Source organism: Polyodon spathula, chromosome 13 (genome assembly GCF_017654505.1).
Source record: "Polyodon spathula isolate WHYD16114869_AA chromosome 13, ASM1765450v1, whole genome shotgun sequence".
Taxonomy (NCBI): Eukaryota; Metazoa; Chordata; class Actinopteri; order Acipenseriformes; family Polyodontidae; genus Polyodon; species Polyodon spathula.
Genome location: NC_054546.1, coordinates 34493680 through 34518706, shown reverse-complemented (window position 1 = coordinate 34518706; position 25027 = coordinate 34493680). Strand labels below are relative to the sequence as shown.

The window sequence follows — 25027 nt, the reverse complement described above, 5'->3', positions numbered from 1 at the left end:
CAGCAAGTAGCATCAGCTCTTAGACTGGACACATGGACACAATACAGTAGTGTAAACATATAGAATAATCCTGCTGGAAAGCATGTAAACATTAATTTAAACATTATTGTATTAGTCTTGCCCAGGAAGAAGGCTCTGAAGATGTATTGGGACTTCAAGAGAGCTGCAGTGGATTACCAGCAAACCTGCAGTTTGCATGAAGAAGAACGGGTGACACCTAGTGACAATGCAGACTGGCTTGTATCTCTTAAGTAAGCTCTTCCAATAGTGGACGCTGGATCAGGAAAACAAGCCACCGTGGGCTAGGCGTTGAAGCTGTGGGGTAATTCGTTAGCGCCATGGGCCTTTCACCTCTGGGGGCCACAGTTCCAGCTCAGGTTACAAGTTGAATGAGTCTGGCGGCCTTGTCTACTACATCACTAACCACAATGGTACATAATTGGCTGTGTAGAGGTTCAGGTCAGGACTGACGTTCTCAGAGCCGTGAGGGGAAAATCTCATTTCCCCTTCCTCCAGGCAATGTGTGACTGTTGCCTGTGCCATTGACACATGGAAATTGGAAAACAAAAAGGTGTAATCAGTTATATTAATTGAAGCATTGCATCACTATAGTGGATATTGTAAACAATTTGAAAATGATGCAGTTCATCCTAACTCCCCTCATATGTTGTTCACTGTAGAGTTTCAATAGAAAGGGGACTGGTACCTCACTCTTGTACAATACAATGATTCCAGATAGTAGGGAGCACCGGTAATACAATACTCCAGTAATTATATACTCTATATTGGAATGAAAACTGCTAAAAGAAGATATTGTGGCGCGGGATGTTACTGAAGCTGGATTGCTGACAGGAGAGAATCATCGTTGCACAGAACTCGCTTACCATCAGACAAAGGGTACCCTGTTAGCACCATGTCTCCAGACCTGTTTGTGATACTGGAAATGTGACCTTCAGAAATAAAGAGGTAAAAAGACAGTTATCATAAGAAAATACCATTTAAACTTGTACATGCCTGTATTGAAAAAAAATGAATGACAAGAAACTAGAGGTACTGTTGGAACAGGTAGAGAATCTGGAACCAAGAACACATTGGGGGAAAAAAATACATTAATCAGAAGTATTGATCTTTTATGTGCATAAAACAAAGTTAAATGCTGTATACAGTACAAATACTGTTCCTATCTTTGAATCCATAGCCTCTTAGAACTGAAAACCAAAAAATCATCCCAGATTGAATACAGTCGCAGTGCTCTATGCTGTTGGGATTAATTGCACATTAAATGCATTGTTGTCATATTTTCTGTTTCCGGGTAGGAATTTGCATATTCCCACCAGGAATATAATCATTTTGGTGTCAACACTATGCAAATGTAAGTCCCTGCTTACAAAGTTAATCAAAACTGGATAAGCAGTCCTCAAGATATGACCTGTGTTAACTTTGTCATTAAGGTGGAATGCCCTCATATTATACAGTAAGTTTCTTCATAGTGATATGTGGCTAGCAAGATGCTTACACAATTTCCATGTTGATGTGTAATTTATTTATCTTTAAAATTTTGTGCCTTCTTATTTCTCCCCAATTTCTAATGTCCAATTATCTTCAGTCATCACATCAGCTCAGGAAAATTGAAGGTGTGCTCCCATCCCATAGCCAAGCCAATTGTCTCTTTACACCTAGGAACCCATAGCAAATGTCTGCCTCTGTAGGTCAAATACCAGACTTGCAGGTGTCCACTTGAGCTCTCCTAGCGCCAGACCAGCAGTGTAATGTCATGAGCAGATTCCGTCCCTGCAGATTTTGCTTCCCAAACCAACAGGAGCACCAGATCCTGTGTGACTATTCCTGTGGCATCCCCAGCAAAGACTGTCAACTTCACACTCCCAGGACGTTAACCTGCACTTCGTTAATTATATTACACACTGCATAGCATGGAGCTATGCCTTAACCAGGTGAGACACTTGAAACTTCCCAGTGTGATGAAATTAAGCACACCAATTTCAAGATTAATCACACATTATTGGAATTTATCGTCAGCAGCCGACTCCTGTAGGCGAGTCGTACTGGCCATTTGCAAGCATTTGTCCTTATAACTCTGTTTCTTAGTTTAAGGAACATGCTATATTAAGTTAATGATCAATCAAGACTTAAAACTATTAAAAGTGGTTACAGAAAGTGAAAATGAAACATTTTGGCCAAAAGTTATGCCTTATTATTTTAGCACAGTTAGAATAGAGCCCATTGTGACATAATAATGAATGACTTACAATACCAGAAGACTTCTTGAAGTTTCACGAACTAATCAAACAGGACAACAACATTAACCCATTAGTGTTGACTGAAAATCTAATTTCTACTTTTTGTTTTTTATCAGCAACATGAATAACAGCTCAGTTGATTACCCTGTTATTATGCAGCTAGTTAAGAGCAAAAAGGCATTTTAAGTTACTATTGCTTTGCTTAAAATGCATTGCAATGTATGTTGTAAATTATATTTGAAAAAATTTGCACTTTAAATCAGTGACACTAAAACAGCCTTGACTGTGAAATATACTTTTTTTATTACAATATTTGGACAGAGGGCTGTACAAAAACTACATTTTCCAATGCAGACCTTCATGCAATGCAACAGCACTATTAACACATGTTATATGTATCGGAGTGCAGCAACAATATGAAACAAGATTGGTTTGGTAACGAATTGTGTAAGGTGTACAAATATAATATCCAAACAATATGCTATTTTTTGTTTTAGCTATCCCTAAAAGAACTAATATTTAAATAAACAATCAAATATCACATGGAGGTAAATAAAATTTAAAAATTGTAATCCTGCTTTACAGCACTCTATTAGCACATTTGCAGCACTATTTCAAATCTGATGAAGATTTTTACTCTTCAGAAGAGATCAAAAATGGTGATAATGAACTGAACGTGCCTGCAACTCTAAAATACAATTCAATCATTAAGATAGGAGCTCCTAAATTTAAATTCACTAAAATTAACATATAATATATTGTAGTCTACTTCATAAGAATAGCAAAGGTACCCTAATAGATTTGGCATAGCTAGTATGTTCTACAGCATGCAAACAACTTTTAATATGGTATAGCTCATTGCCACCCAAACTTTTTAAGTAGCAATGTATTGTTCAAGTATATTTAGTTAATTTAATAAGGGGGTTAACATATCACCCCCGGGAGAAAAGGGCAGCAGAATTAAGAGAGTTAAGGGACATCTGTTTATATTAATTAAAATTGGCTGCAAAAGCTTTAAACATGAGTTGACTTTAAACATTAACTCTACACCCTTCATGACTCACATTTTAAAACCAAATAAGCAATTCAGTAAAACAAGGTTTATTTATTTATTTTTTATTGGTTAGGTCATCCAGCTACCTTACCATTTGAAATATTTAAACTTACTTAAAATATATTTTCAAATGAAATAACTCAAAAAAAAAAAACCAGCAAGCAATTCAGACAAAATACAGCTACCAGAAAAATTCACAGCCAGAACAGGAAAAAAAAAAAAATTAAATATAAATTTTACAATCTAATGTATACAGCTTAAATACAATAAGGGATAGGATCAGAGTTACAAATGCATCCATAATATGATTAATATAGTGCTCAAAACACCAGTATATCTCTTTAGTACAATCAAGCTTGTCAGCAAGAGAGTGACGAGAGGGTTAGCAGTGGTCACTAGCTAGCTTAAACGTTTAAAAGCCAAATGTGTTTTCTCCGCTGTAAGCCACATACAGAAATCCATCTTCATCTTTCTCTTTTTCGTACAGTTGTCCCATTGTCAAGCTACAGTGAGAAATAATAATAATAAAAGAAAAGCATTCAAATTAACACACCACACAAATTCTCCCCTTGAAGGATCCAGAACAGCATAACTTTTCAGTGATTCAATAATCTAGATAAGACATTCCTAATCTTGTATAGCCCTAGTTTTTAAATACAGTATGCTGAAACACTCCTCCCCCCCCCCATACCCCACACCCCACCCCACACCCCACACCCACCCCACACCCACACCCAGTGTAATTAACCTGATTCACTAAGTATACACTCGTTACTTTACAAAAGTAGTTCCATAACAATAACATTTCTCATTTTGACGCAAACTTGGAATAAATGCTTAGTGATTCTATCCCTTGGTAATTTTGATAATGGCATAAAATCAAGGTTCCATGAAAGCCAAGTGACAATGGCATCACCATGTGTACTACATAAGGAGGTTTGCAAAGTCCGAGCTCCAGTGATGCGATTGCCACTGTTGCTCAAACAAAACTAAATGCCAAAAGTTTCACTAAACTGGCGCCAAAGCACAAGGTTTTCAGTAATTTGTGTTTCAGAAACAAATATATTTATGTATAGTTATGGGGTGGAAAGCCTATGTATATAGAACTATAAAAATGAATATATGCCAAATTATTCAGGACACACACAATCCAGGCAATGTTGAAAAAAAATTAATTAATTGATCTAATAATTGCAGACCTAAATAGCTTTGCAGCTTGACAATGTACTTTGGTCTTTGGTTTATCAAGGTTATGATAATAGTGCATGAGCATCTCTTTGTTTTGAAAAGTATATGTAAACAGAAGGGATCTGAACATATTTAAAGCCACTGCTGTTTTGATCAAACTGAATAGAACCTATATCTGGAACAGGCCTAAAGTGGCACTATGCCAATGTTTCAATGTAGTGGCCCTGGATCAAATATTGTTCTTTACTGGCATACAACCTTTGGATCAATGCTGATACTGTAAATGGGATTAGATTTAAAAAATAAGTACACTGAAGTAGTACACTTGACTGCACCTCCTTTATGTCCTAATACAGAAGTGGGTGTATATAATAAAATGGCATTTTAGGTGTATGACCAATCCAAGCTCCAGCTCATTTCTTTGGTTTGATGAAATTAACCTACTGAATGAAAACATCAAGGCTCACTATTGTATTTTTCCCAGCCCAGTATTTGTAGAGGGTTTTTTTTTTTATTTATGTTTATTATTATTTATTTATTTATTATTTATTTATTTATTTATTTAAATACTTGTCAGTACTTGTCTCTTATTGAACTACAGCTCCCACAATGCATTTTGCTTTGGGCACTGTTTTGAGACTTTTTGATGGCATAAATGTTACAGTAAACAAGAAGCTTTTCATTTTTTGTGCCAAATATAGAGCTAAATATAAAGGGAAAGCGTTGCAGATCTGTAGAGGATCACTGGCAGATCAGCCTCAGCTTCTGTTAATTGAGAATTATCATCATCACTATCATCAGTAGACTACTTATCAGTACTGCTTGGGAAATGTGACAGACTGCCTTTTAACAATGATCTGCCTGGGTCTTTTCTTTAAAAGAACTAAACGATTTACAACTGGGTGGTGCTAAGTAGCTGCTCAGTTCTTATATTAGCATCTTGCATTATTCCCAAATAACTATTTTCTAAATTTTTTAACGGGATTAAAGAATGCAAACCAAGTGTATAAAAATCTAATTTAATCAGCTTACCTTTCATTCAGGATATGCAGATATTTAAAATATAAAACAATGTGGATAAACTGGAGCATCCCAGTACCTTTGCTGTAGGTCGCACGGTCTGACTGCAGCTAGACCACTGGAGTGAGTGTGAACTACAGCACATTAAGTACGAGAAAGTAGCAGCAACTTTTATGCCATACTGCTGTCTTTGCAATAGCTGCACATTCCAAATGAAAGTACCACAATATATTCAATAGCAGAAAATGGACACTGTCAGTACTAAGAGGTACAAAGATGTTTAGTACTCTTAATATTGCTCTGATACTAATATTTGTTGTCATTTGCAATCTTAATTCCTTTTAATTAGAGAAAATGGGTGACTGCTTCTTTGATAGGAATCTACCTGACTATCCAGTGTGATCTGAAATGTACTGCAGGTTGAAAACTCATATTTTGTTTTTTTGAACAAGAAACAGGATTCTTTTCTTCCTTTTGATAACCATACTGGTATAAGATACACTGGAAGGTTGTGTCTTCCTTACCTGGACTGAGGAACAGTTTTGTCTATAAACAGGAAAATCGCTTTTTCTGAGGGCAGCTGGATGCGTTTTCTGATGATCCACATGAACTGAGCTACCGTGATGTCGGATGGCACCAGATACTTTCGCTTGTCAATATCGACGATCTGCGAGCCGGACACTTTCTCCACAATCACCTAAAACACATAATGGTAAAAAGCTTTACATGGCAAAAGAAATCCAAACTAGATGCATTGGTAGAAAAAATCCAAACGAGATGCAGATTTTGTGAGGAAGTGATTTTTGGCTTGTTGAGCTGAAATAAGAGCTTACGGTTTCTTGTATTTCACTACTTTATATATATAAAAAAAAAAAAAAATCTGCATCGGGACTAATGTTGTATTCAGATTATCTATTTCTGGCTGATGTTTCATACTTTAAATTATGTTTTTTTTTTTCAAGCACAGCAGCACACAAGGATTCTTGCATAAAAAAGTTATCTTTGACATGGTTTCCTACATTATCTCAGACTTGCAGCTGACGGACTGGTCACATACAGGGGTTGGAGTGAAAAATTTGGTATAAGAGCCACCGTGGGCAGCCAGGATTCCACAGACTCAATGTGATGACTCTGCATTGTGTTTTCATTGTTCTTCAGGGGTAAGTAACCGTCCCTCAAAGATTACCTGAAATAAAGTCTGTTCTCCAGAATACCCATTGAGACTGTTCCTCATGCAGTGCTGGATACAGCAACAGATGCCAACTGAGCACCAGTGACCAGTCTTGTATCAGTCTGTCCTATCTGATGGTTTGCCCATTGTGAATAAAACTGACTTGCTACAAAAATCTCATACGACAGCACATATATTCCTACCAAAAAAAAGTTTCAAATGGCAGGTGCCTGTCTATACGTTCCTACAGAATTGAAAGCCTAACTTTGAAATTGTCCAAATGTCTACATGTAGAGTAATAATAGTTACAGGACTGGTGCCTGGATATAAAGTGGTAATATCTTACAATTAGTACTGTAACAATCACAATCCTGGAGCAACGTCATATAACGAGTATTTTGTGATGGAAATATAAATAAACCACCCTGAAATAATACAAATTCCCAAGGCAGTAGGACTGCGTGTCAGAATCAAGAAAATTGCTGGGCAAGGCAGGACCATTTGCAGCACAAATGAATAATAAGGACATCAATCAAATCAGAAGACAAAACAATAATTCAATTAGCTGATGGTATTCAAAATGCAATGAATACAACAATCACTATAAACAGAGTATAAAGCATTGAGTAAGCAAATATTTGAACCAGACCGTATTTGCACAGATCAAAGCCTTCAATAATGGATAGCTTAATAGACAGATAATAGGCACCAGAACAGTAATAACAAAAAGAAAACAAAGAGCCTTTTGTACGCAGTGATCGTTTAACCCTTATAATACTATGACTACTACTAATAATATAAAACAGTCAGTGACAGCCCAGAAAATCCAGAGAAAAAGATTAACAATAATATCCCCCAATTGGGGGACCTCACCCAGCTCTTGAAGAGAGCCAGAGAGGAAAACAAAAGGTGGAGTTTTGGTAAACAAATAGATTGTCGCTGTCACCGCTCTCAGGATAAAAAGGGATTGTAATATATAGTTAGTTTTATTTGGTCAGTATTTTAGTTAACTGGATATTTTAAGGGTGAAGAATGGCAGATAAGAGTAAATATTATTTTTCTAACAAAACCCAACAAATTAATGCTTCAATGTATCTTCTTTGCAGCCAAGCAAACTTACCCTTTAAACACTGCCTCCCTCTCAGGAAGCAAGTGTCTTATTTAAAGAGAACACAATTAAAGTACTTTCTGCAATAATTATAACAATTAAGCTCAATAAGCACTTTGCAAAGGTCATTAATAAAACACCTGAATCACGTTTTAATTGTGGCTAGTTAAAGGGAAGGTTCAGTGTCAAAGACAGAAACCAGGGCAGAGATAACCCATTAAATGAATAGAATATTGCCACTAAATTGATACAGCTCCACCTAACTTTATCTTACGAATCTGAAAAGCCCACTTAAGACAATATTGCCTATCTAGCAATTAAATAGATGATTAATTTAACTTGGCCATGTATTCCTACACTCAATGAAGAGCAGCAGACAGCAAGTTACTTATGCTGCACTGATGTAACTAGTGCTACAGTACAGCGACCTGCTTTAGGGCATTTTCTATCAATTTCAATTGTAACAAGTATGTTAGTATCATACACCCCCCACCACAGATGTTAATCTGTCATACAAAACACACTGTGCCTGCAAGTCTGCCATTGTTCCTTATCGTTCAGGACCACAAGAAGTACCAAATAAAAAGAAAAAGTGAAGTTAACCAGAAAAGAAAATTTGACAATAATTGGAAATATTCATATTGACATAATAGAGATGACATTTAAAAAAGGAGCTCAAAGTGCACAAGCCACAGGAATTCATCCTCTAATCCTCCGTTGCAGTACAGATACTCACCGGAACCCTGTCTGGGTATTTGGCTCTGATTTTTGCCGACTCGACACATCGGTGTTCTGTAAATGAAAAAAATAAGTTAAAAATTAATACTGTATGTAATATATATATATATATATATATATATATATATATATATATATATATATATATATATATATATATATATATGTATAATATATTGTTGTATGTAGGATGTAATGTGGATATAATTATTTGGAAATCTTGCAGGAAGTCTTAAGAATTTGGACCTTCAGTTAAATTTCAATCCAAGCTTCCTCGTTTGGTGTCTACTCACAAACCACAGATCAGTTTTGGTATAGTGTTAAAATGGGGACAACAGATAAATGTCCATGGTTGGAGTGCAAGAGAAAGTACATGCTCAAGTTGATCACTAGTCTCCTGAACTTTAGAAACTTTGTTAGAATCGATCAGAAAAAAAAAATTAAAAAATGAAAACCTGATATTAAGGCATTTAATCTGTCTATGTAGGTTATGTTGTGGATTAAATGTTTAGAATTCTGAGTGCCAGCTCAACACTCTTGGTGACATTATGAGTGTAGCTGGTGCAAATAGGTTCCAGTGGGAAAGTGACATCATTCTAATTTACAGCCTATTCTCATGTTCTAGTTTCCCTGATGGGGCTTTTCTAGATTGCTGTATATGCAAACATTCCATTCTTCTGCCATCACTGTGTTAGTAAGCCATCTGGTTCTCTTCCTTCCTATGTTGTATGCAGTAACTCATGATTGTGCTGATGGAATAGAATCCCTTTGCTACCTCATAAATCTTATGCATCTTTAAATAAGTATCAGCTGCAGTGGAGTTTGGATATGTCAATAAGTCTATTTCACCAAGTGACATAGGGGCAAGCAACTTTCAATGGAGCAGGCCTAATGTAAACAAACTGGCTTGTCAACATATGTGCTTTCTGAAAAAATAGTGCAGGGAAGGATAAATAGACAGACACCAAATAATGACATTTCAGTTAAATAGTTGAACCTGATACACAGAGATAAATCTTCAGTGCACAGATGTGCCGAGTAGCTTTTCATGTAGAGATGCCGCTTTGATGCAAGATGGTCTGACATGTACTACCTTTGAACTGAGTATTGTTATTGGGACACATATGATGCCTTTTTTTGTACTTTTAATACCTACTTTAAAAAAGTGGGTTATAAAATAGCATATATGTTATGTCAATTTATATATTTTACCAGAATAGTAGACATTTTGGGGAACAAATGTTTGTTCCACAACACATTTCAGTAGTGGGAGCGTGCTTGTATATCAAGCTTGTGTTTCTACAGTTAATACTATTAGGGAAATAAAACCTTTAAAGTATGTTTTTGAAAGAATACAACGTTAGCACAACATAACGATTGCTGTCTGTTTACAGCATTCAAATGTATTATTATTTTTTGCCTACAGTAAATGTTCTTTGTCTTTCTAACATGTCATGAGCACGTCTAACTTGAAGAACTTAAAGGCCTTCACTTTCTTGGTTCTGTATTGAAACAACTGAACTCTTTCCTCATATTGTTTGTTTGCATCCTCTAAACTCAAACTTGGTTCACAATGCAATACAGTAATAATGAGAGAGTGTTTTCATATAATAAATAAAACACATTATAGATTATGTATACATGACTTGCACGACAGTTAATATCTTAGTTTAATATATGGGTACAGTATTTAACTGAGAGGCCTACGTGGTTTAAAGGGGCTGTGCTTGCCCTAATTTCGTTCAGGCCTGTTGAAGTCCAGGCTGAAAACATCCGGGCAACCTGATAAGTTGCCAGGTTGAACGTAGAATATTATTAACAGCAACAAATCTAAAAAAGAGTGAGCGCAGTTTGATTAGCATTCTGTGCCAACTAACTAATCAATAAGAAATTAGACAAAACGAGATTTAAACCTCCCTTAATAGAATGACCAATGACTGTAATATAAATTAAATACGGTACTATAAGCTAATAATATAATTAGAACGTCACTGTGCAATGCAGAACACGATGTCCCGTGTTCTATATTTGTAACATCAGATAACCCAATTAAAGTGGTATCATCAGAAATACGCTTCCCTTTTAAATGTTTACTGGACTTCCTAATACAGGTGACAATTCGTAAATAACACCACCTTTAAAAAGCTGTCTATAATTCAATTCCCATTTAATATTCCGTTAAAAACCAGGCGTGACAGTAATGCACAGTACATATATGGAAACCTTACATCAACAAACATCTCTAAAAAGTAACTGAATATAGAGTGCATGTACATAACGAATAACAGAATTAACAACCTCAAGATGCATTGAACATTAGCATTATAATACATCTACCTTATTGTTACATAATACAATTTCAAACATGTCCACTTCATATCCAAAATAAAAACCCAAAGAAAAAGTAAAAGTAAAAAGCAATTACAACCACAAGCTACGCAGGACACCTGAGCTATGTAGGCCTTGAGATGTCAAAAATACATAACGCTAGGAAACAAAACTAAATCGATAATAAATTAACCATGCTCGCAAAAACTACTTACCAAGAGAATGGTCTTCTTTAAACATCCATTTCATTTTTGCAGACTCCTGTTTCTTTCTTTTCTTTTTTTTTTTTTTTTAAACACAACTCGAACTGTTATTTTGTTTCTTATAAACAAATCAGCAACAATATAACAAAAGCAAGCAGCAGCTTCAGAGTTCAACCCAGGATATGATGTCACCTCCATGGCGTGAAACACTGCCTCTGTAACGGAGGGGAAGCACAGTCTGGCTGCTTTGAAGAAATAAACAGCCTTTTTGTTCATAGTAATGGAGTTGAGAGCTTTATTCTGCCTAATGTATTGTAAAATCAAGTACAAATAATTCATCATGTTGGTGTGGTATTTGGACGCTAAATCCTTCTCTTTTGAGAAATAGTTCATTCCATAAGGTTACCTCTGCCTGTTTCTAAATGTAGACGCCTTTAAAATTAACTGAAGGATCATACGTTTGTTGTCTTTACACACAAGCGGTTTTAGTTTCTGTTTGGCACTTTATTTACTTTTTTAGTCAGCCTAACCTTGAATAGGAAGATGTGTGTGCTGCAGGTGATTAAGACCACCACTGGTACTTTTTAAAACTTGTATTTCAAAAGTCTGACATTATTGATGTATATTTTGATGAATGCAGCTTTACACGACTACACCCTGACCTGAGGGTTTGTGTTTAGGTAACAAAGAAAGCATAACAACCCCAACAATTCTGTTATAAAAACCGCCCCTGTTGTCTCGTTCTCTGCATTGCTATTCTTACCTGTTATCATGGAAAATGCTAACCATAGCTCCATCTCTGCTATTCACAATCCCACAGTTGTAATTTCGATTATCTGAACAGCATCTGATTTGGAAAATAGAGGTTTTACTGTAATGACATTTAAATTGCCCTAGTTTGTTCGTTTCAATTGTATTCATAATATTACAGCCTCTATAATTTTTGTTTGATCAGGATATGTTGAATATCACAATTTACAGCTTACTGCCTAAATAATGTCAAATTTCACCTCATAACAGCATGCAGATCAGCCAACTAACCCCCTGCTCGCTGTCTAGACTGATTTGGTATTTCAGTAGCTAGAGTGTTTTGTCCTTAGAAATGAATAACACACGTTTCTACAAGTCACTTTATTAGGAAATGTCAAGAAAGAGAAACAATTTTAAGTAACTGTAACTAACAAAATAGTCCCATGCATTTCTCTGCCATCCATTGTATATAAATGCACTGCTTTGAAAGAAACAACATGCTATAGCAAACATGTATTTTCTCTTTAAAAGGTTACATCTGGTACTGCACTAGATTAAATAAATCCCTGTTTGCAAGGCATGCTTTTAGACTGTCTTACACTCCTCCACCCTCTCACTAGCTTTTATTCTGTCAATAACCAATCAGCTGCTTCCTTTTTTGGCTGACATGCATTTAGCTAGTAACATGGCACAGAAGACACTGCTGGAATGAAATAACCAAGGACGCACAGCAGTAACACACTTCCTTTAACCTAGTCTGTTTTTGCTGTAACATGTGCTTCTTTAAAAACTGCACATTGGAAATCTATGTAATTATCTTAAGGACCAATGTGTTTTAAATGACTGCTGGCTAACTGACTTGGAAAAAAACAATTGCAGAGGACTATGCCAACTGAAAGTAGTCAATCACAACACAGTAATCCAAGCTCGGGTAGTGAACACTTCACAGGGACTAGTATGCAAGATGTATTTCAGTACTGAAGAGGTTGCCACACCCTGCACAGTGTATTGTGGTATCAAATACTGTGATATTCTGACATTTCTGTATTGTATAACTCAGCTGGTTATGACAACAGTCTGAACTGAAGTGAAATTTCTGTACAAATGTGTTCAAATGAAGCACAGCAGGCCGTCTTTGGAAAACATCATATTCACTGTCTTCTAAATAATTCCAGAGCAACACATTATATTGTGCAACTGTACTCATTATTATAATACAATGGCAAATAAATTATTTCTCTGTCCTCTTGTAGGCTCCTGACTTGACATTTTTGACAACACATTTTATTTGACAGTCTCTCTCGACCTACCAAATATTTAAAAGCTAGGGGGAGGTAGATCTCCTTTTAAGTCATATAACTTAATATACGAGGGTTGCCGACCAAAAAACACACCACCAGGCAATCGAGGCACAGCAATCTCGGGGGTATATTGACATTTCAATATGACTTAATGTGTTCTTATCCATCTACGCTTGACTATGGTGGCCCTGAAGTGCAAAACACAACAACAAATTGGAAAACAAAATAGCAAATTAAAGAACACAACGACAAATTAGAAAACAAATGAACAAATGAGAAAACACAACGACAAATTAGAAAACAAATTAACAAATGAGAAAACAAAATAGCAAATCAAAAAACAAATTAACAAATGAGAAAACACAACAACATTAACCCTAAACCGAGAAGGGAGGGGAGATAGGTAAAAGTGTACCACGTCACTGATTGGAGAAACAACCTGTCAATCATCGCTGCGGTACTCTGGGCGGAAGCACTTGGAAATTAAACGTAGTAAGTCCCTTTTTTCTTGTTAGAATTTGAATAATGTTTTGCATTCGTTTATTTCACACTCGTTGTACTAATGTAAGGACTAATAAAAACATTACTTGACTGATTGATGTTTAAACAACCACACCCCTTCTCAAACCACGACTGGTTTGTTTCCTGTTATCAATAACATATAATGTCTACTTCCTGTTAACTGTCAAGCTCTTAACCTGATTTGTTAAGGCACACCTCGACTGTGATTTCTTATTGGACCAAAGCTTCTGTCACTCACAATCCAACGTTGGTTGCTATGGAAGGTGGAGTCTATGGAAACCGAGAGAAGTTAAACTACTGGAAGTATCTGAAAACGCCGTGACTTGGATTGCTTTAAATGTAGCTTTCAAAAAACAGTATTTAAAAATGATTTTCGAAAACATTTAACCAGTGCTATATTTTAAATTTTAAACGACATACTTATAGTGTATTTAATTTTTTATCCACACAAAAAGAGTTGTTTAAATGTTTGCAAGGTCTGCTACACGTTTACTTTTAGAAACGTTTAATTATTGTTATTATCAATCTATCCTAAAGTTGTTTCAGATTTTTTTTAAATATCAGTGCGTTGTGTAGAAAAGCTTCTCTAATTAACTCGTAGCACTGTGTTTCAGATCTATCTTTATTAATTAATTTGATTTACCTCTCGTTATTAAATGGCCATATATGAGGTTTACTCCCACCCTGCTTTATTAAGGTACAAGACCAGTATATGCACAAAAGCCACGGTATTTTTATTAATCGTTTTGGGGCTCACCTACATTTCACCTTTGCTGGTTTCTTACAGAAGTCAAGGTAAAAAAAAAAAAAAAATGCGATTTGTCTGTTTAGCAGATTATTTTGTCCAGGGTAAAATGTGATCGTATTCTCTATTTCAAATGGAATGTGTTTAAATGCCAGGATAGTAAATTATCTAAATGACGCTGGATTTTCTTTGGCTTCAAACATCTGGATAGCGCTATAGCGCTATATATATATATATATATATATATATATATATATATATATATATATATATATATATATATTATAGTGTGTGATTTAAGTATACATCATATAAGAATAAGTCATAGAACACCATTACATCGTGCAAGAATAAATCATGGATTTGAATATAAACAATAACTAGTCGTCGTTATGCTGTCAAAAACCTATAAATACCTCCAGTGTTTTGATTCAAACACATGCTCCCTTGGGACCAGCATACCAGCCTGCCAGCTACTATACCAGCCAGCATACCAGCCTGTCAACTCTGCTGCAAGTCAGCCCAGCCGCCTGCCAGCTACCATGCTAGCCCGCAAACTATACTGCTGACCAGCCCAGCCGCCTGCCAGCCAATGTACCAGCCTGTCAGCTACCATGCCAGCCAGTAAGCCTGCCCGCCAGCCAGCCCAGACACCTGCTAGCCAGTATACCAGCCTGCAAGATATCATGCCAGCCTGCAAGTTAGCCCACTGACCAGCCCAGCCACCTGCCAGCCAGTATACCAGCCTGTCAACTACCATGCCAGCCAGCAAGCCTGCCTTCCAGTCAACCCAGCCACCTGCCAGCCAGCATACCAGCCTGTCAGCTACCCTGCCAGCCAGCATGCTAGCCCGCCAGTCAAACCATCCGCTTTCCAGCCAGCCTACCAGCCTGTCAGCTACCCGGCGAGCTGGTCCCAGCCCTCTGCTGCCCCAGTACCAAGTCTGGAGGAGGACCAACAGCTGGAGGCCCTGATTCATGACTATCCTGACATTGTTTTGCCCCAAAGCCTAAGAACTGCAGCCACACCAGCCTGATCCAGCACCAGATCGAAACCAGGAACTCCCGACCCAGCAGGGAGCATGCCCGTTGACTGCCCCTAGCCAAGAGAGGGCCAGCGGAGGCCATTGTATAGGAGATTGCAGATAATGAAGTGATTAAACCTTCTAACAGCCCCTGGACCGCTCCAGTGGTTCACACCGTGAAGAAGGACGGCAGCTTGCGGTTCTGTGTAGACTATCACCCGAAAGGAGGCGTACCCCCTTCCTCGAATCGATGAAGCATTGGATGAGATCGGCGGGTTGCGGTGGTTCAGCTCCCTGACCTACCAAGTGGCTACTGGCAGGTACAACTCACTCCCGACACCTGACCGAAGACTGCATTCACCACTGGACATGGACTGTGGCAATTCCAGGTCATGCCTTTTGGTCTGTGCAACACTCCAGCCACCTTTGAGTGACTCATGGAGCGGGTATTAACTGGTGTACCGTGAACCGCCTGTGTTCTTGGATGACTTTCTGGTCCATGCCACCACCTTTGAAGAGGCTCTGGAGAATTTGCGGGAGGTACTGGACCAGGTTCGCGCTGCTGACCTGAAGCTGCATCCAGGGAAGTGCTATTTTCTGCAATGGGAGGTGAAGTTCCTTGGCCACATGGTGGGCTCCGAAGGGGTGGCCACTGACTCGGTGAAGGTGGAGGCCATTCAGAACTGGCCCACCCCCACCTCGGTGTGGCAGGTGAGGGGATTCCGGGGTTGGCTTCCTATTACCGCCGGTTCGTCCAGGGGTTCGCAGATATAACTCGGCCGCTCCATCAATTAACGGAAAAGGGGAGGCAGTTCCAGTGGACAGAACAGTGTAACAAGGCCTTTGACCGACTAAGGACCGTCTTGGGTCAGAGCCTTGTGTTGGCTTATCCGGATCCTACCCTCTCTCATTGTGGACACCGATGCCAGCAATGTAGGTATCAGGAGCGTTCTGTCTCAAGGAGACCCCAGGGGCGAGCATGTCATTGCTTATCTCAGCAGAGCCCCTAGCCAGATTGAGAAGAACTACTGCGTGAACTGCCGCAAGTTGTCAAGTCTGCCACTTCCGACCGTACCTGTATGGGCAGCCATTCACTATCAGGATTGACCATGCATCACTCCAGTGGCTGCTGCAATTGAAGGAACCAGAGGTGTAGACAGCAAGTGCATTGAGGCGCTATAGGGGTACAACTTCCAGTTCGTCCACCGGGCAGGTCGGCAACATGGGGGGGGGGTCTGTATCAGGTGTGGTGCCAACTCGCTACCCAATCTGATCGCTGGCAACGGGTCGTGCCAGCCACCCTGAGGGAGAGAGTGCTCAGGCTTGTGTATGGGAGCACAGCCATGGGCCCCTTCAGGGTAACCAAGACCATCCAGCGGTTGCGAGCTTTCTGTTACTGGGTCAGGTGTCAGCGGGATGCGGAGACATGTCCCCCAGTGTAATGCCTGCATGTCCAGGAAGGGTTCGCAGGGGCAGTCAAAGGCTCCACTCCAGTGCTACCGGGTTGGGGCACCTATTGAAAGGGAGGCGGTCAATGTGCTGGGCCCATTCCCAAGGTTCACCACAGGGAACAAATTATTCCTTGTCGCTGTGAACTATTTCACAAAGTGGCAGGAAGCCTATGCCCTACCGGACCAGAGTGCAACCACCATCACAGGTGCATTATTAGAGGGCATGTTCTGCCATTTAGGGGTGCCAGAGGAACTCAATTGCGACCAGGGACAAAATTTTGAGCCGTGAGTGTTTGCTGAGCTATGCTGGCGGCTGGGCAAACAGAAGACCCGGACCACCCCCCACACCCTAGAGTGATGGCATGGTCGAATGTTTTAATGGGACACTTAGCCATCCAACTGGCCCTGTGGACCAGCCAATACCAACGGGACTGGGACCTTCATCTGCCCTTGACTCTCCCGGCATACCGGACGGCCTTGCAGGAGTCGTCTGGGTGTACCCCAGCGCTACTACTGTTGACCTCATGTTAGCCACCCAAAGGGGACCCACCAGCAACCGCAGGACCAGATTACGTGCAACAACTCCAAGACCGGCTGCCTATCAGTTCGCCAGGACCCATCTGAGCGGTACTGGAGCCAGGCAGAAGCGAGCCTATAGCGTACGTTACCGGGGGTAGGAGTTCCAACCCGGGGAACAGGTGTGGGTGCACTGCCCTTGGTGAAAGAAGGGGAGGAGCCCGAAGCTGGACAGCCACTCGTCATCCTGCACCAGGACAGATTGGCACCCTACCATCCGGTGCCAGAGGGAAGTACCCCTGAGGCGAGTGAGCAGGAGGGCCATGGGGGAGAGGCCAACACTGATGCTGCCAGGCCAGATGGTAGACCTGAGGGGAACAAGGCCCCAGTGGAGACAAGGGAAGGCCAGTCAAGGTCCATGGCGGGTGGGGAGGGCTCCCTGGTGAGGGCCCTCTTGGGTCATCCAGAACCACACCAAGAATGATGTCTCTTAAAATATATATTTGGGGTTGTAAACAAACAGCACACTCAGCAAAGTTTGTTGTTTAGTAAAGTATAGTGCGCAGAAGGTTAGCAAGGCACAGATAAAGAATATTTGAATGCAAAAGTAAGCATGAAAATTATATTTTTTGGAATTATGTTACAGTTAATATGATTGTAAGACATGACAGGTTTAACTGTTTTACTTTTTTAGGTTTCTGGTTAAAACTCAGCACTTACGAGGAGCAGCCAAGTGTGCGATTTCAATACCAGGTTTTGTTAATCACAGCGACTAGTACCAGTGGAGACTACGTTGCATGGAGTACATATCAGAACTTCAATAACCTGCAGGGAAACAACCTTAGAATACCTTCAATATCAGTAGGTTTTACTTCATTTTGTTTGTATTCGGATCAAACATTAATCTGGGGTATTTAAAAAAAACAAAACAAAACAAAACAAAAAAAAACTGTACACGTAAAATAATTTGGTTTCAACATTTTATTTTCCCTTGCATGAAATATATGACAAAAAAAGTTAAGCTTCCCAAGTCAGCAAAGTACATGTGTAACCATTATACCCTAGTTAAGGGAAAGGCAAACTGGTCTTTTCCAGGCCATTCCATTGCATAAATTGATATCCTATAATTTAAATTGCAAATAAGGAGTTGGTTAGAACAAACTCTTGCAATGGAATGGACTGAAAGAGACAAGGGCCTGAATTGAACAGAAGCGGCACCATTGCTATAATTTATAATGGCTATGGCGCTGCCATTTATTAAATTGAATCAAGGTCAAGCTCAAGGTTCCCTACCTCTTCTCTAGATCCCAGGGTCCCAGCTCAATCCCTTAAGATCCATTGCAGTTCAGTAAACTAATTTAGGACCTGGTCGAAATTAAGAACTGTACTGGAATAGATTTTGAAGGAATAGGTCATATGTTGCCCTGTTGGACCAATCAACAAAGTACATGGCAAGAAGGTATTTTTGCAGGATGCAGGTCACCTGTGTACTGCACATTTGAACATTTGTTTTTGTTACAGGCTAGAGAAGAAGATCAGAACCAGGATGGGAAGTTTGACCAGCTCAGTCTCACATTGGGACTCCCACTCCAGTCCACAGAACAGGTGTACAGTGTCCAGCTTATTCTCACATTCTCATACCAGCTTTTTGTAAGTAAAGAATCTTAAATGGTTGGTTTTCTTAAAATTTTGTGATCACTTTTCTCATTGTAACCAGCTGAGCTGCCACTTTTAAGCACTTTTGCTTGATTTACGGAAGTACATGCTGAAAAAAGTGGTATAGCAAAAGAATGGGATAATCCCTTATTGGCTTAATAAAACATCCATCCGTACTAATAAATTAAAATCAACCATGCTTGTGATGTAAGTGCTCAAGCATGTAAACTGAAAAATAGTTGTCTTACTTGTCTTCATATTGTTAACAATGCCAACTGCTAATAGTACATGATTTAACCCTGGATTGTGTTCTTAAATAAATGGTAAATATTTGAAATATTTAACAGTTTTTGAAACTCGTATGTTGTAAACATATTGACTCGCTTCTGTTACTACTTGCAGCAGTTTGAGACCATAAGTGACATACAAGCTCAGTTAAAGATAAATAGAAATGAAAAAGGAGACTGCCAAAATATTTTTTTGTAGAGTTCACAGGAAACACCTGTAGATCTGTTTATTTTAACATGAGGCAACCACCAGAAATCGACTTTATTCTTTGTGCTTTAGTTACTGAAACTTAAACAATGTCCAATTTACAATATTAGATTAACTAAAAAGTAAAATTAGGGCTGACATTTAGGGATTTCGATTAAGAAATGACTAAACTGATCACTGTAAAGATAAGGTTTTGTAACAGTGACATTCCAGTCAGTTTGAAGTATTGGAACAGAAGCTGGTAAACACCATACAGTCTTCAGGTTTCTCATGGTAACACCAGTTTGTTATTTTTTTAACCCACCGATTTACATTCTCAATGAATGTGTGTTTTAGAGGATGTCCACCTTCGTAATGCAGTGTATGGCATTCATTCAGCACTCCTCTCCAATACCTGGATCGCAGCTTTGTATCAATGGGGATCTGAGGCTACAGCAGAGACAGCCCTTGAGTCACAGGGGAATCGATACCAGATACAATGTGAGGGTCATATTTACTGATTGCTTTACATAACCATGGAATCAAAACAGTTCCTCGTTTTAGTTCAACCTATTTGAAATTTATCCAAGGGTTTTCTTAACTCCTTAACATGTTGAATTAATTTGTACATTTTCCAGGTTTCTGTTATTAATGGAAGCAGCCCATTTGCCAGTGCCTATGACCTTACTAACATCATTGGAAATTATCAAGAAAGAAATGGTGAGTCTTAGTATTCAGTTTTTACAAGGTATTTAAAAGGAAAATAGATCAATACCATTTGACATTACAGATGTCGGGGTGTGTCCCAGCCCTACACAGGAAACGAGAAAAATAAGAGAGAAACAGTTGAACTGCTGCTTCCTGGTACCTTACCACTTCCTTGTCTGGGTACCAGGTAGCAGCAGATTAAATGTTTCAATGTACAGTACAATAATAAAAAAGAGCACACAAACGAATTTGCTTATGCTAAAAAGAGGAATAAAAATGAATCTCAAAGCCTTGCTTATCACTCCTCTGGTTATACCTGGCATTGTGTGTGTGGGATGATCTGGAGCAGTGGTTCTCAATTTGTGGTCCAGCGGCTCCCTTCAGATGGTCCGTGGAAAGGTTACATAATTACAGAAAGGAAGCGGCAACATAGTTTATAGATCCCATTGCAAATCCAGAAATTGAGACCTTAAAAACTCAGCTACAGAAACGCATGCATGGAGAATATCACCAAGTTAAAAAAAAAAAAAAAAGGTCTAAACTCTCCATCATATATAGTTTTGGAGTGTCTAAAATGTATTCTTTACTAGGGAGTTTGTTTATTGCGCTCACTTGCACACAACAGTAAGGGATAACACACGGCAGGGCGTGCGTTGTGTTGCATTAACATACATACACATACTGCTGTGGTTGGGTTGGAGGCACGATGCGAAGCAACACAAGGAACAAGCCCTGAGGTTTATCCCGTTTATAAAAAAGGAATACAATTTAAAATAAATAAATAAATAAATAAATGTTTTATTATATATCCTTCCTCTTTGGAGACAAAATAGTCAGTCAAACAAGGTCATATTTGTTGAAAACTGGAGGTTTTCAACGTTTCCATTTATTGTAATTATAAAATGATTAAAGCCAAAGTTCTGGTCTCAATGGCTTCGTAAACAGAGCTGACATAACCTGTAATGTTAGCCTTGTTAGTGACCAAGCATTTAAAAATGTCAGTCATGTGTTTTTGTTGATAATTAAGGGGAAGACAAACCACTCAATCCACACATTACTACCGTCAAGTCAGTACAAAAATACATTATTGGCATTTTGAAATGCTTGGTCACTAGGCTATCATTGCAGTTTATGTCAGCACTTTTTATGGAGCAATTTAGACCAGCACCAAGGCTAATAACACAATTGAGTATTACTGACCTGCCGAATTACTCACTGAAGCATAAATTATTGTAGACCGTTTACATTTTCAAGACAAACTATTTTTAAGTCGATTACCATTTCTTTGTTTCATCAAATCAATAAAAACAAAAACTGCTGAAGCATTTTTGTTTTTTTCAATTTCATGAAGTTGTTCACTTGTTAAATCTTTGTGTCTCTTGCTTTTTATTTTTTCTTTGTAATTCTAGCCAATTATCCACTGTCAAGCCTCCGAAAATATCAAATGTGATGAAAGGAATGTCAGTCATTTTTAAAAACTTTAAAAGACCTCTCACAACAATGTTTTATTCAGCTATACTGTTTATTGTGTTGCTCTGCGAACAAGAAGGTTTGAGAACTATTGTTCTACAGGGTACATCCAGTGTACACAATGAGCTGTTTTCCACTGTACTGTACAAGGCTGGTTTTATTGTGTCAAATACAGATCCCATTTTCTGTATCTGTCTATGGCACACGATTACTAACTGTTTTAAATGTAAACTTATCTTGATGAGAAACAGTTTTATACATTTTATCATAACAGGCAGTGTTAAGCATATGGTCTTACACGCACAAATTGATTATAGTAAAAAGCAAGCATATTAAACCTTATTTCAACATTTAACAACATTTTCTTAGGCTAAAAAGGGTGCTGCAGAAATTTAGCATTCAATTCTGGGAATCAAGCCCGTCTTGATAAGAAACCGCCTAAAAACTGGCCACTGCCCAAAAGCTGGCTATGTATCAAATTATACCAGTTTCTACTGCATGATTTCTATATAAAGAAAATACATAAGTTATACAATTACTGACTAAAACAGCATTAAGAGTTACTTTTGATTACACACTTACAATACACATATTATTGCATTAATACATTTAATTTTAAATAGGCACAAAGTCAAGGGTTTCAGCTCGTTCCCAGCAAGACTCCCCTTCGGTCTTAGGTTCCGCTCGGGTTGGCTCAGCAAACACAACAGTAGGCTCTCGAATCCATCGTCTCGCATCACAGGTGTGAGTCGCCATGGCCTTGACTTCGTACCTACAAGACACTTGTACACGCTTAGTAGGGACACCTTCCTCACGTTCTAATTTTCCCAGATGCGCCCATTTTACTAAGTGACCCTTTCACAACTCATGCATTCAATCCTCTTAATATCTTTTTGGGTTTACATTTAAATGAGAGAAAGAAACACCTACAGAATCATTGCATTCAAACAAGATTCTACAGTGTTTAGCCAAATGACTGCAAGCCAGACAAAGTCTGAGCCCAGTCACTGATGACTTGCTTTGGCACATATTACATACACAGTTAACAAGAGGATTATGTTTTAATTTATGTGTCAGGGTTACTTCTGCACCATGTACAATAGTTCTGGATCTGTACACATTGTTAATATACACTTCTTTCTGCTCACATGGAGACACTTTAGAAGGGATGCCATTCATCCAGAATACAGTAGGGGGCCAAAACTCATTGTTTTTCATATCAGCAGGCGCCTAACTAGCCTAACCTAACGCCTAACTAGTTTGTTTATCATCGTCAGTTGGCAGGCACAATACAACTGAATCTGAATCAGCTGATCAACCATGAGCCTTAGCTACTGATATTCTCCATACAAAAGGATTCAATGTTTTACTGACCAGCCTAGCTGATTCAGCGTTATTTGCGACATACTGTTCAGATCTTTCTCCAGGCATTGCTTCTCTCATATATGCAAGGTATCGATCTATTTGTCTTTTTATAGTTTCCACACAGCTGTCAAACCCAAATCCTGTGTGGACGATGGTTCGACCTGCCGGTGCCCCGTTTGAAATAAATGCCGTTATCCGATACCCCATGGAGATCATTACATATCCTTTATTAAGATATACATCTAATAAATAAATTACCCTTTGTTTTTCTGGGTTCGTAAATGAATAGTTAGTATTTGGTAACAGACATTGGAAAAGACAAATCTGTTTTATATTTTAAGCATATATTCCTAGTCTTGGTTAGTAGTTTTGTCCATAGAGGTGTGCAGTGTTAAGAGATTATTACATTATTAGACAAGCACTTCATATACAGTTCAGTACAATGCAAACCAAATGCATGAAAGATATTAAATATGAAAGTCTTACCAAAAAAATGTATATGACCCCAGATAAATGTCTCAGAATATTCTGAAAGGTTATATTTGACTAGATAACTGTTGCTGAAAATTCTCCTTAACTTCAGCAAACTTATCAGCCTGGCTTTTGGGAAATGATTAAGTTTGCCTGGGTTCAGTACGTCAGTGTTCTGCTAATTTTCCTGTGGGTTTTTGAGAGGATCAAGATCTTTGTTTTCCAGAACCAGGTTCTGCCCACAGTAGCAGTTCCTCCATTCAAGCAACACCAGTCCTAGACCCGACTCAACCCACAGAACCAAGACAGTGGTGTGAAATAGAAGGCGGCCTCTTCAAACCATTTGATAAGGTTTTGTAGGAAAAGTTGCTTGTGTTTGCATCTTTGGGGGAAAAAAATATAAATGCTGAATTTCTACACAAGCTGCAAATAGTCTGATTGTGAAACAGAAATGTATCATAAGACACAAGTGATCTTTTTGCAGACTGCTGGGATATTTAGGTCCACATCTGTTTCAATCTGATTAATAGACCCTGATATCTTTATTCTGATGGGAGTGTACAGTATGTAGATTTTGAAGATCTTGATTTGTGAACCTATAGATTTTTAAACTCTGATATACTTTGAGGAAATGTTTGCTTTGCTGCTATGCTGTATCTTCCCCATGAAACATAAGACTTTACTCCACAGAACAGTTTGTTGCATTTTGTGTAAAAATGAAAATGAGTGTTACTAAATTAACAAGGATCAAAAGTGAAATTGTTTCTTATAAAAACTTTTGTTAAATGATTGATGTTGCTTATGATTTTCTGGAGTTAAGTCATAAAATATTTGGCCCCAGTTTTATTAATAATTTATGTGGCATCTGACATTTTTAAAAGCTTGCAGTGAAGGCCTACTACTGTATAGGCTTGCTGTCTGCTTTCAAAACAAATGATACGCTACTGTACATCCTCCCTGTTAAAGATGTTAAAGAAATCACAAGCCTGATAAATAGACCTTTTCAGGGACTAGACTGGCAAAATAAGTTATTTCCTAATGTGTGTTGTAATTTAATCATAATCATTTGTAATTATTTTTTAAACAAATGGCATTATACATTTTTGTTTTATGTAACTGTACTTTTGTAAATAAAAATGTGAAACAACCAATTTTTTAAATTTTTTTTTTTTAAATTAAGAGTTAGATAAAAAATACATAAAGTTTGCAGGCCTGTTGTATAGCATGTTTAATTTGGCAGAGGGAAGTAAAAGGACATGGATCAGATTGACCTGGTTCATTTATTTAGACATTAACAATGTGTAATCTAGTACATGAACTGTGACCATAAACTATAGCATGTTTTTATTTGTTTAATTAGTATTCTTTAATAAAACAGGTCTCTCAAAATAATGAGGTTATTTACTTTGGCCTTTTTTTCAGACAGGGCTGGTTAAAGCCAATATCTGAGCCTGTGAGCTGTCCTTTCCTTTGCTGTTTGTCTGTCAGCAACATTAAGCATGCCAG

At 38.3% G+C, this 25027-nt stretch overlaps 2 protein-coding genes across 2 annotated transcripts; one reads left to right on the top strand and one right to left on the bottom strand.

Moving 5' to 3' along the window:
- Positions 1-2537: 2537 nt before the first annotated feature.
- On the bottom strand, positions 2538-11252 carry LOC121326012 (gamma-aminobutyric acid receptor-associated protein-like 2). Its single transcript, XM_041269149.1, has 4 exons — positions 11081-11252; positions 8536-8591; positions 6045-6217; positions 2538-3815 (listed from the first exon to the last, which is right to left on the bottom strand). The coding sequence occupies exons 1-4, from the start codon at positions 11112-11114 to the stop codon at positions 3725-3727; spliced, it is 354 nt and encodes a 117-aa protein (XP_041125083.1). The 5' UTR covers positions 11115-11252; the 3' UTR covers positions 2538-3724.
- A 2683-nt stretch (positions 11253-13935) lies between these two features.
- LOC121325467 (transmembrane protein 231-like) lies at positions 13936-24649 on the top strand. Its single transcript, XM_041267959.1, has 7 exons — positions 13936-14436; positions 18072-18238; positions 18899-19027; positions 19865-20008; positions 20146-20227; positions 23164-23269; positions 23639-24649. The coding sequence occupies exons 1-7, from the start codon at positions 14298-14300 to the stop codon at positions 23799-23801; spliced, it is 930 nt and encodes a 309-aa protein (XP_041123893.1). The 5' UTR covers positions 13936-14297; the 3' UTR covers positions 23802-24649.
- Positions 24650-25027: the final 378 nt, after the last annotated feature.

Excerpts from the sequence above, each read along its gene's own strand:
- LOC121325467 (XM_041267959.1), top strand. The coding sequence starts at position 14,298 with ATGGCCATATATGAGGTTTACTCCCACCCTGCTTTATTAAGGTACAAG. Across the intron at positions 14,437-18,071 it reads GGTTTCTTACAGAAGTCAAG|GTTTCTGGTTAAAACTCAGC; the intron begins GTAAAAAAAAAA and ends TTACTTTTTTAG. Across the intron at positions 19,028-19,864 it reads CATTCTCATACCAGCTTTTT|AGGATGTCCACCTTCGTAAT; the intron begins GTAAGTAAAGAA and ends TGTGTGTTTTAG.
- LOC121326012 (XM_041269149.1), bottom strand. The coding sequence starts at position 11,114 with ATGAAATGGATGTTTAAAGAAGACCATTCTCTTG. Across the intron at positions 8,592-11,080 it reads TAAAGAAGACCATTCTCTTG|AACACCGATGTGTCGAGTCG; the intron begins GTAAGTAGTTTT and ends TTTCATTTACAG. Across the intron at positions 6,218-8,535 it reads AATACCCAGACAGGGTTCCG|GTGATTGTGGAGAAAGTGTC; the intron begins GTGAGTATCTGT and ends TATGTGTTTTAG.